The 13,549-nt window shown below is 48.1% G+C and overlaps 1 protein-coding gene across 1 annotated transcript in view; it reads left to right on the top strand.

Moving 5' to 3' along the window:
* Positions 1-13,200, top strand: part of TMEM104 (transmembrane protein 104) — a 41,806-nt gene extending 28,606 nt beyond the window's left edge. The window contains exons 9-10 of the mRNA XM_030962285.1: positions 35-128; positions 11,927-13,200. Of these exons, the coding sequence (XP_030818145.1) occupies positions 35-128; positions 11,927-12,687 (855 nt within the window). The 3' untranslated portion in view covers positions 12,688-13,200. The remainder of the gene's footprint in view (positions 1-34; positions 129-11,926) is intronic.
* The last annotated feature ends 349 nt before the right edge of the window (positions 13,201-13,549 follow it).

Genomic DNA, 13,549 nt, shown 5'->3' with positions numbered 1-13,549 from the left:
TTTAATCTAATGTGTGATTTTGTTGTCCTTCCAGGCAGCATTCACGCTCCTCCTGGGTCCTTTCACCTTCTTCAATGTGCAGAAGACCAAGTATCTTCAAATCATGACGTCCCTCATGAGATGGATAGGTGAGTCTTGGCAGAGGCTCGCCCACCTCTTTACTGTTGATGGAACCCGAGTCACGCCACTGACACTTCTCTTTGGCATGATCTTCTTGTTTGGAAGCAAGTGCTTGTCAAAACAACCTCTTTGAGGACAGTTGTGCAGGCCTAATAAATCTTTGAGGGGAAAGGTTTTAGTCTAGGATGAAATTTCTGATTAAAACAAAACAAATTGTTCTCCATCAGACATGGCCGGTAAGTGAGGTTTTAGTCTGGTTTGTGTGAGAGGCAGAAGATGTTTGGCAGAGTCTCCTGCCTAGGTGCTGGCTGTGATACCCACCAGTTGGAAGTTTCTTATTCTCACACATATGCACAACAGACTTTGGACAATCTTTGTTTTGATCCAAGAAAAAAAGGCATTTCTTTCGGACTTTCCACCCTTAGTTTTATCATCTGCTTGTATTTATTTTCCTCGGTCTTCCTTTATGGTGAGATGTGCTGCATTGGAAACCCCCAAACCAATGTGTGCTGTCCTTGGGAAGTCCTGCTCCTGTAAGTTCTTTCTAAAATATTGCCAAGAACTTCTGGGAAGACAGATCATTCCCTTAAGGAAAGTAAGACATCACTCCTGGTTTGGGTTTTTTTTCCCAATGCCATTGTCATTCAAAGATGCAGCTGCCTCATGTCTGTCTGGCTTGTGTGTGTACATGCTGTTAAAGGCTGAGAGGTGTGTGTGGGTTGTGGAGGTTTATGTTCAGGTTTGTCTATTTTGGTGTCACTTAGACAGAGTGACTGATACTCAGGGCTAATAAAGAGCATTTCTGCAGGTTAATGGTCAGCATTTTTGCAGGTGAACAGTCTCCTGGTGTGTAAATCCAGACCATTCAGACACAGAATTAGCTCTGTTTATATGTATCCCTGGAATAAGAAGAAAAGCTGCATCTCTAACTATTTCCCATTACACACATACTCTTGTCCAGACTGCAGCTGGGTATTGTCCCTTCTCTGTGAATTCATCCTGTTTGGAGGTGGCTGGCAGTCACTGCAGAGGAATAAAGATCCTCTGTTCTAGAAAAATCCTGAGATGGGGTTAAGCAGTTGACACCCAGGAAAATTAAGTTGGATTTTAAGCTCTCAAGTCTAAGATGTTGAACAGTTTGAGTTAATGAATCCTGACTTTGGATGGTGCGAAAATCCTGAATGCCTGTTTTTCTCCTTTGTTGTCTGAGCACATGAAAGGTTTGAAAGCCCCCCCATTCTTCAGAGAAAGAAGTTATCTCATTAAGGGGTACTAAAAGAAATGAGGAAGTTTTGCATGGGGATTTTTGGTTGTTTTTTTTGTTTGTTTATAAGAGTGATCTCTGCTCAGCTGACTGGCCTGATTCCATACACCCTGCCTCCTCTTTCTTGGTGAAGACATCAGTCAGACCTCATCCTGTCTCTGTGACAGGCTGATGCCTGCCTCATCTGCCATTGGTTTCCCTTTAGCCAGCTCCTTTCAGTATGAGGATTGCTAAACCTTGGTGTGATGGCAGAACTGTTCCTCTCTTTCATGGCTTGATGGAGAGGGACAAAGGCAGTGTTTGGAGAAGTGTAGGGGAAATTCATGTTTTAGCCTGATTGATTCCTGCGTCAGCACGCTGGGGAACAGCTGCCCCAGATAATGATAGTTAATGACCCTGACAGCACCTCAGTGGCTACTTAGAAGAACAGATTCCGTATGTGTACAGTGAGGGATAGATTTATTGGGAAAGACAATTTGTCAAAAAGCCATGTGATACAGGGAGCAGAGAAAAAGCTCTTGCTGCAAATCCTGGGGTAAGGATCAGTCCCATACTGCTGAGATTTGTCAAACTGGCTTCCCCCAAGTCCTCACATCACTGCTGTCCCCTCCTCCAAAAGCAGGGCTGTGAGTTAAACACAGGTTGGTGTTTAGAGAGCTTAGATCCTAAAGAATGGTCTTGGGTAGTGTTTTGTGGTCTTCTGGACTTTTCCTGCCTGCATGCCAATGGCCAGATGTGAACTCTTTGTCCTGGTATTAACTGTGCCTTTCCTTCACCTTCCTTGGGTTGGTTTTAGCCATGTGGTGCTGAGGGTGGTTCTGCAAAGCACTCTGAGCAGCAGAGCAACACTGCAGCTTCCCACATACCTGTTTATTGTGTGGGGGAAAGAAAACCTTCCCACGTGGACAGTGGCTTATTCAGCTTACCTGTGCTCATTGGCTTGCTGTGGATGGGAATCTGACCCATGCTTTGCATCATGATTTGAAAAAAAATCAAGCCTCCCAAGCTGGGAGGTCAGTACAGACTTTGCAATGTGCCTCTCACAGGACCCACTACATACCCTTCTCCCCAGCCCGGTGGAAAGTCCCTGGATTTCTGAGCAGAAGAGGCTGATGTAAAGCAGCACTGCCCCAGGTGTACTGGTGATTCAGATGATAGCAGCTGAGAGGATGGTTCTTGGCAGCAGAGAGAGCTAGCTGTGTGTGAAGGTCATTTCTGCTGGTGTTTGTAACAGTGTCAGCCTTGCCTTTGAAAGTTGCTTCCCCTCTTTCTCCTGATCTAAGTGATAATCAAATGTCACCAGCCTCTTCCAGAGCCTTATGCTCATCACAAGCAGCACATCAGCTATCAAAGCCTACAGCAGTCTTATTCCACACCTCACAGATAAAAAAAAAATCATTCTCTCTCTGAAAAATAGGCTTAAACACTGGGATCTGAGCTGGAAATTTAAAATGGACCAGTTCAAAGAATGTGGAGATGTTCCAGGGATCAGCCCTTTATCTGGCATCCTCCCAGGATAAGGGACTAAGCCAGGACAGGCACCTCTGAAGCCTCTATAAGGAGAAAGTTGAAGGAGGAGCTTGCAAGCCCAAGTGTTGTGCTGCCAGAGAGCCCAGGCAGATGGGCTCTCCCTGTCTGGGCCTGTTGATCACGGACAGCTCATCTGGAAGGAAGGCTGGCATGGCAAGGCACTTCCCTGCCAGGAGTGATAGGAGCACAGAGGGTGGATCTGTGTCTCCAGGTGGAGTGGGGCTGGTGGCAGAGAGGGCTTCCAGAGGAATCGAGCTGTTGCCAGTCTTCTGAAGAGCAGCAGTTACACACTTGGCTGCAGAACTGATTGTCACTTGGCATTGCTGAGTGCCAATGGTTAAATTAAGTGCAGCAGTTGGTGCTTGGAACTGCTGGCCTTACCCTTGCTTAGAGATCTCTGTTCTGCAGGAGCTGGCAGATGAGTAAGTCTTTGCCTACCCAAGTTCTCATCCCTTTTCCGATGCAGAAGCTCCTCAGAATGCTTTGTCAGCCTTTTGCAGGTATCTAAGCTGCCTTGGGAGATAGAGCAGAGGCACCCTAAGGGGTGCAACAGGGAGCCTGCCTGCTGTGCTTCTCTGGAGAGAGGGCCAGTCATGAAATATCATTTGGTTTAAAGCCTGACAATGGTGCCTACAGTGAAGCCTTGTTTTGATTTGTGGTTAGAACCTTGTTGGCTCACCCAGATCTGGGGTCATGTGAGTATAAATTCTTCCTGTGGGGTGGGGTGAGGAGGGTCCTTCCCCAAAGTGTAATTCCTGCCTTTCTTTCAGCTCTCTTCCACCTCAGCCTCAGAAAAGTGTAGAGCTGTTATTAGATCAATTCCTTTACCAGTTTTGGAGCCTGTTTCCAGGTCTCTTACAAAGTTATTGGAGCAGAGCTTCCTGCAGAAGGCTAAACCAACTGAGCCATCAATAAATTTAGAGCTGTTGGTATTTCCAATTCTGCTGTTTGGATTTCAGAACCTTTTTTTTCCTGGAGGGTTTAAATCTATGGTGGCAATGGATTGCTCTCTAAAGAGACTTGCTTATCTAGCTGGTTTTTTTCCCTCTCATTTCTTCAATCCTGATCAAGTGGGTACTGTTAGGGGTAAGCTGCTAAAGGGCACACTGTGCTGCAACAAGAGAGACCGATCCAGGCAAGTGCCATACACCTCTCACAGCAGAGGGGATGCAGCTCACTGGGGCACAGCCCTACCTCTTTATTATTGGATAATATTGGATAATAACTGACTAGCAGTATCATGGGATAGGGTATGGATTAGGAAAGATAACAAAAGGACAGAGCTTGGTGGAGCTGAGCAGCAAACACTGGGCTATTGTGTATTAAGCAGCTAACCCGATTAATTGCAGCCTGTTGCAGCCCAAGATGTCCAGCTCTATAGGTGAGGACTGCTGGCTCTAAAGACATTGGTAGTGTGATTATTGCTGCTGTTATTAAATTGTCTCTGCCAAATGTTCCCAGACAGCTCCCACATGGGGCCTGTGCTCTGTGTGCTGCTCATGATGCTGTATTGTAGTTATTAGAAAGTATTGTATTTTAATGAAGAGATAGTTCATAGAGTAATAAACTTCTGGGTTTGGTTGAACAGGCTCAGTTCTCTCTCCCTATTGGATCACACCACATCTATTCAAGCCCTTGAGACAGAGCCTTCACAACCCTGCCCAAACAATGATCTCACAATTACACGCACAGGAATAAAATGTCTACCCCAGCTCTTTCCCCTGGCCAATAAGGTGGAGGGAAAGCAAACAAGAATTTCTGGGAAACCTGTGTTAAACCCTTCTTTTCTCCATTCCATCCCCTTCCAGGATACTTGGTAGGAGGCTTCTGGGGCAGAAACTAGAAAAGGCCTGTCCAGAGCATGCTAGTGGGGCTGACTTTCTGTATCTGGTGGTTTCTCTGGTAGTTCTGCTCTTTCCACCAGAGCTCTGCTGTTTATAGCACTGCTCTGCAGAGAACTGGTCTCAGACCATCTCACCTTGTGAGCAGTCTCAGGTAACTGGCACTGCCATCCTTAGCAGCAGAGCTGTCTGTGCTGGACTTGACTCGCTGCAGAAACTGGAGTCACTGTGCTACATCCCTTCAAGTACTGAGACTGAGAATTACAGAGGAGGCTGATTTAGGAGGGGGTGACAGTTATCTGAAGTCCTGCACTTCCAGTACCCTGCTGAGAAATTAGCCTGCTAGTACCCACAGTCCTCAAGGTGGGTGGCCTCTTTTCAGATCAGAAATTGAGCTTTCTGCAAATAGCTTAAGGAGGGATCATTGTGATCTCTGCCCCTCTCCTTTCACACTGCAGGGCATACAGGAGGATGAGGGAATTGGACTGTAAATCAGGACACTGTTGCATGTTCATTCTGACATGCTGCTTCAACAAAGTTACTTCATGTTCTTATATCCCTTTCGGAGCAGATGAAGCTGCTGCTAGAGCCCAGGGTAAATAATTCACTAAGAGAAGTGAATATATTTATGAAGAGTTAGTTAAAATGCTGCGCTTCTGTCATGCCTGCTTTTGGGATTGTCGGCTGAGGAGCTCATTTCAGTGCTGTTTGTGGGAGGCAATGGGGTGAAGCAGTGCTTGTGTGAGAGGAAGAGCCTTGTGAGCTTCAGACACAGATGGAGAGTGATTTGCTGTTCTGGACGGGACCACTGAGATCCTGCCTGAGGAGCTGATGCTCCTGAAAAGAGCACTAGAACACCTTATTCAGGCAGCAGCAGACACTGATGGGCCTGAGAGCTGAAGAAGGGGAGCCGCACATGTAAGGGCATATTCAACCCTGCAAAAGGGTCTGGATGATGGTGCCCACTCAGGTTTTCAGAGTGGGGCTGTGGCATGAAAAGCTGCTTTCTGTTCAGAGTGGATGTTGGTGGAACAGATGATAAAAAACTTTGCTGTGTAGGGCCCAAGGCAGGATGGGCAAGATGTGGGTAAGTCTGCAGCGCACCTGGATGTTATGGGACATGGGTGCTCTGCAGCCAGTACTTTCCAAAGCATGCACAGCTGTAGTTCAGGCTCACAGTGACACCAAAGCGTGTATTATTCCCTTCTCTCAGAAGAATAAATTATGACATGGACAGAGAAGTGACTGTCAGAGCTAATAGGCCAAGCCAGCAGCAGAGCTGAGAGCAGAGTCCTGGTTGCAGAGGTTTTATGATTCTTCTGCCAGAGGTGACTGGCAGAGAGAGGACCATAAAATTTACGGGTAATTTCCCCCCAGAAGCAAACAAGCCTCACTGGCTCCTCTTTCCTTCCCATATGTTGAGAAAAAGCATCTGTGATAAATGCCCAAGTGCAAGGCCATTTTTCTGCTCTGAGCTGTTGCTGGTGTGCAGATGTCTGTGGGACCAGCTGATGTGGGCTGAGATGGGGCAGCTGTGCTGGTTTCATGGCAGGCGTTGTTAGCACCGTTGGGGAAGCTACTTGTAAATCTTGGTTATAGTATTGCAAGCCTGATGAAGAAAAGCAGGGAAATGATGCCCTTAAAGCAGAGAAGCTCCACTGAACTGCTTTTGGTTGCCAAAAAGTCCTGGTAGTACTTTTTAATGGAATTTCCCTTTGTGAAGAAAAGAGGCTCCACCTGGTCCAAGGCAGCAGTGTCTGAGCTGGCTGCAGCAGGAGCAAGCCAGGCTTGGAGGAGTGGAGGTGCCTGAGAGGCTTCTTCTTGCTTTCTTGGTAAGCTGTGTCACATTCTGTGTATAAGCAACAGTCCTCTGCCCTGTGGACCCTCCCTCAGGCTTTGGGGCAGGGAGGGTAACACTGTCCAGACAAGTCCCTGCTCTCCATTAGAGGAAGGAGCCACAGTGATATTCCACAACTTTTGCTCATTCCTTTTTTCTGGGAAGTAATTTCCCTCCTCTTTTCCTTCTGACGTTTCTCTCTGGAGAATTCCTGTCTTCTATGAACATATCCATCTTGTTTCCCCACAGTCTCTGCACTCATAAATCCTTCATCTTCCTAGAGATGGTGTTTTAGGCTCTGTCATTGTCAAATCCGATCCTTAACTACTCCAGCTCCCACATCTAATGGAGCAAACCTGGTTTTCATGTTACCTCTTTACTGTCAATTCATATAGAAACCCCCTCTGAAGGTTGGAGAAGTTAATCAGTTGCTGCTCTGGAGTTTGTGGAGAACTGGAGGTCATGAACAAGTGGCAGGATATAGCTTCTGCAAGAGAAACTAGCTAAATGAGTTTTAAATTTAAAAATCAATGTCTTAATTTTAGGTACTTTGTTCTGCCAGCATGTTGGACTCCAGCTGTGCTTTAATACTTCAAATGACAAAGAATCCAGAATGCCTGGTGATTCCACAGTTGTAGTGGGCTCTTCAGCTTGCCCACATCACTGCTGGAAGCCAGATGGCTCTGAGAAGGGGCTCCAACATCCTAGAAAGACATCAGCAGGGAAGTAGACAGCACAAGTGTCAGGTGGGGATGCAGAAGGTAGAGCTGTCTTGACGTGTTCCTCGCCCGTACAGTGTGTACAGAGCAGATGCTCCTGGTTTTGTGCCCTTTCTATGAAAAAACTGCCTAATGTTAAACTAAATGAGATCTATTCTTCTGTTTAAGAGTGGCCTGCTGTGTTTTGACTTGATACAGGATTGAGGTGGGGAGAAATTTTCCCCTTTCCAAAGAGACTGGGTTTAGGAAGCGCCTGAAAACGTCTTCTTCCTGGAATCCATCATTGTGCCTAATGTATGAAAAGGGAAGCAAGCAGTCTGCACTGGGATAGGGTGATCCATTATCATTATTTCTTGGCATATTGATTCTCTGCCTGGACAGGAAAGCTCTGTCACGGCGTCAGCCGGTGGTGACGGATGGCCCTGCCACAAACGTGTCATGGCACCAGCTCAGACAGATGAGTGGGGGTAGGGGAGCAGCCAGGCGTGGGGTGGCTGCACACCACTGCCTCTCTGGGCCCTGGAGCGGGGGGCAGGCAGGCGTGGGGATGTTCTCTTCAGGCTTTCCTTGCAGAAGGAGGAATGGGAGTAGCGACAGGGCCGGAGAAGATGTGAACATCTCACAAGTACCTTGTCTTGCAGGGATGCAAGGGGGGGTTAAACCAGAAGCTCATTCTGAGCATCAGTTCTTGCAGGAACCTACCATGACAGGGGAAAAAAATGTGTTTGAAGCTTGGAGTTATTTTCTTTTCTGCAATAGCCTTTCTGCAGAGAGATGAAACTCATGTACAAACACCATTTTTCATTTACAGAGGTGTTTTCTCTGACTCTGTAAAATGATCCTTAAACTCAGAATGGCTAAATTATCTTCTCTGCTTCTCTGCAGCTCTGTTATGTTTCTATCAAAATGCACAAAAATGTATTTCTTAATATCCCCAGACTCACATATTTCCCAAACTGTACTACTTTGGATGTTGGCTCATCCATATTCATCCTTACTTCACCTGCAAGAACCAGAGCAGAACTGCCCTGTCTCTGGATCAACATCTCCTGAGTCAAGCAGGAGAGGAGCAGTAGCTGACTGCAAGGTCTGCTTTATCTGAGAACATTTGTTCCTCAGATAGTGAGGGGAGCAAAGAGAGTCTGCAGGAGAGGCAGTTGGATGGCTGGGATGAGATTCATCACAATTTGCCTTTATGGCATAGCCCCTCTTTATTTTTTTCCTCAGGCTCGCTTAAATCCTTCACTAAAAATTATACTTGAACATCTAGAAGAGACAACATGAGACAAGAAGTGGCCTCTGTGCCTTGCTGACCGCCAAGCCTGTGGTTTGGGGGCTTGGAGTGGGTTTAACACTGTGGTAAAATCAGGACAAGCAAACCCCTTGACTGCTTTTTAAGCATTTATATAAAACAAGGCTTAAAGCAAATTTTTCATGTAACCATCTAACAATCCAAGGTGCCATCACTGTGAACCTTGCTTTGTGGCTCTGGGTGCTGTTGATCATGGTCTGAAGGTGTTTCATACCTGGAACACATTGCTTGTGTCCTCTGTTCTGTGTGGAGAGGAAGGCATCAAGGGTTTTTTGTGAATCCATGTCTTCACCAGGATTCTTGTGGTGAAGGAATGCTGTTGGACAGCTGATGTGACAACAGTAGGTGACATGAAATAGTGTCATGTGACTCTGCCTTCAGCCTGCTGTCCCAGGTAGGGGAAGTGAGTGGGAGCTTTGTGTGTGCCTGAGGATCTTGTGCTGCCTCTTTTCTGCTCAAAGCTGCCTGTCTGTCAGCCTGTCATCTTCTTTCCATTTTGACTTATCATCCAAACCATATCTAGGTTTCAGAGTTTCATTTTTTGGCTCACCTCCTCTCAGGGACAGAGAGATAAATTTGACAGGCAAGTGTTTTAGCTCTCCAGTTCCAGGAGTGAGAAACTCTTCTGCCACAGGGACTGAGAGAAAACAACCATGGGGCAGCACTTCTGTTGTCCTTTCTGAGGCTTGAACTGTGCAGGGGGTGTTTCCAGTTTACTCAGCACCTTTCCTCTCAAGGGTCTTGAATCTGCAGTGCACCAGTGCTCAGGCAGGGAAGCAGAGCTTGCCTTGTTCGAAGCAAAACTAGTTTGGATCTTAATATTGGATCCTCACTCCTTTTAATTATAATAAATTTCTAAAATGCATATTTAATGAAAAACAAATATACCAAATTCTAGTTGCATAAGCCAAAGACCATCCATCATTTAGGGAATCCACAAGAATTCTGCTCCTTCAGTGTTCCCTGCCAGAAGAGCACATGTCAGGGCAGAGGAGAGTCTGTGGGAGATGCTTCAAGGATGGGGTGCTGCCTGCCTGAAAGTTTCCCTGGCCCTATTGGCACTGATGCACCTGGGGCTTTGAGCCAATGGTGAGAGTGGGTTTGGGGGATGGAGAGAGATCACTCATTACTGTATTGACCAGAGCATGAGGAGATCCACTGTCCTAGTGTGCAGGGGGAGAGCTGTGAGACTTCTGAGTCACATCTTAGCCCAGGTACAGGACCAGCTCAGGATGGGGCTGCAGAGCCTGACCACCTCTCCCAGGCAAGAAGGAAAGGAACAGTCTCAGCCATTTCCAGAGCTGCCCAGCCTGCTTTGTCATATTACTCAGGGCATCTTTTCCTCTTCCTTGTAGCCTGTGTAATCCCAGGGAGTGCAGCCATGTCACATCACCTGGAACACAGCTCTTCCTGGGTCTCTTGCTGAGCAGATATGGCTGGCAAGCATCTCCCCTCCAGGGAGCAGTGGGGGAGGCACAACAACTGTACCCCTGTTCTCAGTGCCCCTCACCTGCTGGGCTTGAGTGAAGGCAAGGGGAATTGCACACCCCCAGAGCAATGAGCTGTTGCCTTCCATAGCTCTCTGTGACTGCCCTTGGGGGAGGAAGTAGAGCCTAGCACTCCCAAAACAACCTGGCCTCGTGGTATGATGAAGGAATGGATCTGCTGCTGTCAGTGTGGTGTTTGGGGAGGGCTGGTAGAACATGCCCTGTCACTGGGAAACAGCTGGAAGCAAGAGGTTTCCTGAGGCAGCACAGGGTGAAATGCAGCATGTGGCTTGGGAAGGGTTCAGCATGGAGCTGGTGTTTGCTGCAGGAGAACGTGAATTTCTGAGAGAGGGTTTTGGGGAGTGCTGGGGGTATATGGGAGGCAATGTTCAGTGAGAATAATCTGATATTTTTGTGCACAAGAGAGGCAGCATTCACTAACTGGTCTGTAACTGTTTTCCCTAGTCCTGTCCCTGGCAGGGTTTCCCATCTCCTGTTGTGGGGAGCAGAGCTGGGCACAGAGCAAGCCCGTGATCTCGTCACCCCATGGTGAGCCTGCCCAGCTCCTAGCACTGGTGCCAGCCTCCTATGGACTTGAACTGTGCACTGCTCTGTTTAATTCCTCTGGATTTATATTAATGACATTCAAAGTTGTCTCTAGTAGTTGTTTCAGCATTTTGTTGATTTTTTCATTACCTGATAATTCACGGCTCTGTTCCTGTGCCTCAGACTGGTGCAAGGACAGCTCTGTGCAAGCCACAGTGGCTCACCCATTGCAGCACCAGACTGTAAATCTCACTGCTTGCTGCCCTGCCAGGCAGGTCCTTTTCTCCCCATTACTTGTTAACTCCAGCAGCTGATGATCATCTTTCCTAGGTTGACGTAATTTTTGTGACACCAGAATTAGTTTTCTACTGCTTTTATATGCCATGGTAGGAATGAGAGTCTCACAGTAACGGGTCTGGCTCAAATTTCCACCCTCAGAGTAATAAGGGCATTAGCCCAATCTCCTCAATTCATATTGTCCCTGGCATGTTGTTATTTGTAATAAGCTTTGTAAAATGTTGTTAGGCTTTTTCCTGACATAAGTGAAGGGTAGACAAGCAGACATTGTGTCTAGAAATGATGAATTTTAATAGCAGTCTTTCAGTGCTGCTTTAGTCCCTTCCAGACTGGCTTCTCCACCCTGGGATTAGCTACAGACAGCCTGTTCCTTCTACCCAGGAAATGGCTGGCTAGTTCTTGCTCTATCATGCTTGACAGATCCCAGGGACAGGAAAGCTTGCTAGTAGCTGCTGCTTCTGTGCATGTAGGGGAGGTCTTGAAAACACTAGTCCAGTTAGAAATGTGTAGGACTATTACTGGGGTTGATTGGAGCCAAACATGTTTCAGCCTTTTTGAAATGACAGTATTTAACCTCTGTGTGTGTGTGTGTGTGTGTGTGGCAGAAGCATCCACGGACCAAAACCCTTGAGGGCTTAGGGCTCACCAGCCATGTCAGCCTTCTGCTTCTGAAGGGCACAGCACAGCCCTGTGCTCTTGGGGGTGGGAGGGTGAGTCCCTGTGAGAAGGAGACTGGAGGGAGATGCCTGGGCCCATTCCCTTATCTGCTGACTGGCACTGACAGCACATCACGATTAATTCCTGTGCACCTTGCCTTTAATGTAGCACCCTCAGATAAGGTGGTGCATCAAAGAGATAAGGAGATGATCTTGCATAGCAGGAGAAAGCCGGTGCCAAGACTGCCAGTGCTGTGGGAGGAGGTCATGAGGAGCATGGCCCTGGGCTTGACCTGAGACCTTCTCTCTCTCTCCAGCTTTCATCCTCATGATTATTCTGGCCCTCATCCGCATCAGCAGAGGCCAAGCTGAAGGTCACCCGTCCATGGCCCAGCTGTCGGGCATCCGCAATCTCTTTGGGGTGTGCGTCTATTCCTTCATGTGCCAGCACTCCCTGCCATCCCTCATCACCCCCATCTCCAAGAAGAAGCACGTCAACAAGCTCGTGCTGCTCGATTACATCCTGATCTTGGCCTTCTACAGCCTCCTGTCCTTCACTGCCATTTACTGCTTCCGCAATGACACCCTCATGGACATGTACACGCTCAACTTCACCAACTGTGAGATCGTCAGCGTGGCCTTCATTCGGTACTTCCTGGGCCTCTTCCCGGTCTTCACCATCAGCACCAACTTCCCCATCATTGCAGTGACCCTGCGCAACAACTGGAAGACCCTTTTCCACAGAGAGGGGGGCACCTACCCGTGGCTGGTGGATAGGATTGTCTTTCCTGCCATCACGCTGATTCCCCCAGTGCTGGTGGCTTTCTGCACCCACGATCTGGAGTCCTTGGTGGGGATCACGGGAGCCTATGCCGGGAATGGGATCCAGTATCTCATCCCAGCTTTCCTGGCCTACTGCAGTCGGAAGGACACCCAGCTGGTCTTCGGCAGCGGGACGGTGAACAAGCACCTCTCCCCTTTCCGGCACAGCTTCTGGATTGTGTTCGTGCTCATTTGGGGTTTCTCTTGCTTCATATTTGTGACTGCAAACATTGTCCTGAGTGAGTCAAAGCTCTGATGAGGGTAGCAGCACACTCCCTCTGGAGTTCCAGAGACTTCAGCATTTCAGCTCCCCCTCTGGAACTGTGCACTGAGGGGGAGAGGCAGTATGAAGGGAAGTTCCAGGCCGTTGGCTTGGTGACACAGACTTTCTTCACTCCACTTTGGGTGTGGGTGGAGTGGACTCAGCCTTGTTACAGTTCTGGTTCTCGGACAAAGCCCTGGGGCTGAGCCCTTGGCAGCCTGCACCAGTGTCTAGCCGTTCCTGCCTTTGGCTCTGTCAGAGCAGCACATTCTCTGTCTGTCCCTCTGTGGTTCTCTGTGTGCTGCAGGTCTCAGCACACAGGAGAGAGACAGCCTTGGCTGCATCACTAAATGTCCCTTCTCCCAAAGGCAGGAATGTGCTGTGCAGAATCCAGCAGGAGTTTGGGATAACTGAGTCTCTTCTTTCTGCTGAGACTCCTTCAGACCAACCTCCTGTGCCAGCTGAAGGAAAATATAAGCGTGGAAATAGACCTAATTCAGAAGGAAATAATTTTGTGCTGTTACATTTTCTTTTTCTAGAAGTATTATCATGTTTGTGCACATTGCCTGGAATAGGGGATCTTTTGCTTAGAGCTGGATTTCTCCAGCCTGGGAGTTTACATTCACATTTCCATCCTGTTCTCCTGTGCTGTGACAGCTCAGTTGGGCAGAGCAATGCCCCTCTGCATGCAGGGATACAGCTCTTCCCACTGGAGGGGAAATCAGCCTTGCTTCCCTCAGCACCAGTACGCGACTCGGAGCTTTCCACTGGCGGAGCCCTTCTCCCTTTCTCAGCTTTGCCCGGGGCTGGGACAAGCAGCCAGGCCCCGAACTCCAGCGGCCGGGATCGGGATCGG

The sequence above is a fragment of the Camarhynchus parvulus genome, chromosome 18 (genome assembly GCF_901933205.1).
Source record: "Camarhynchus parvulus chromosome 18, STF_HiC, whole genome shotgun sequence".
Classification (NCBI taxonomy): Eukaryota; Metazoa; Chordata; class Aves; order Passeriformes; family Thraupidae; genus Camarhynchus; species Camarhynchus parvulus.
This window is presented reverse-complemented; position numbering and strand designations above follow the sequence as displayed.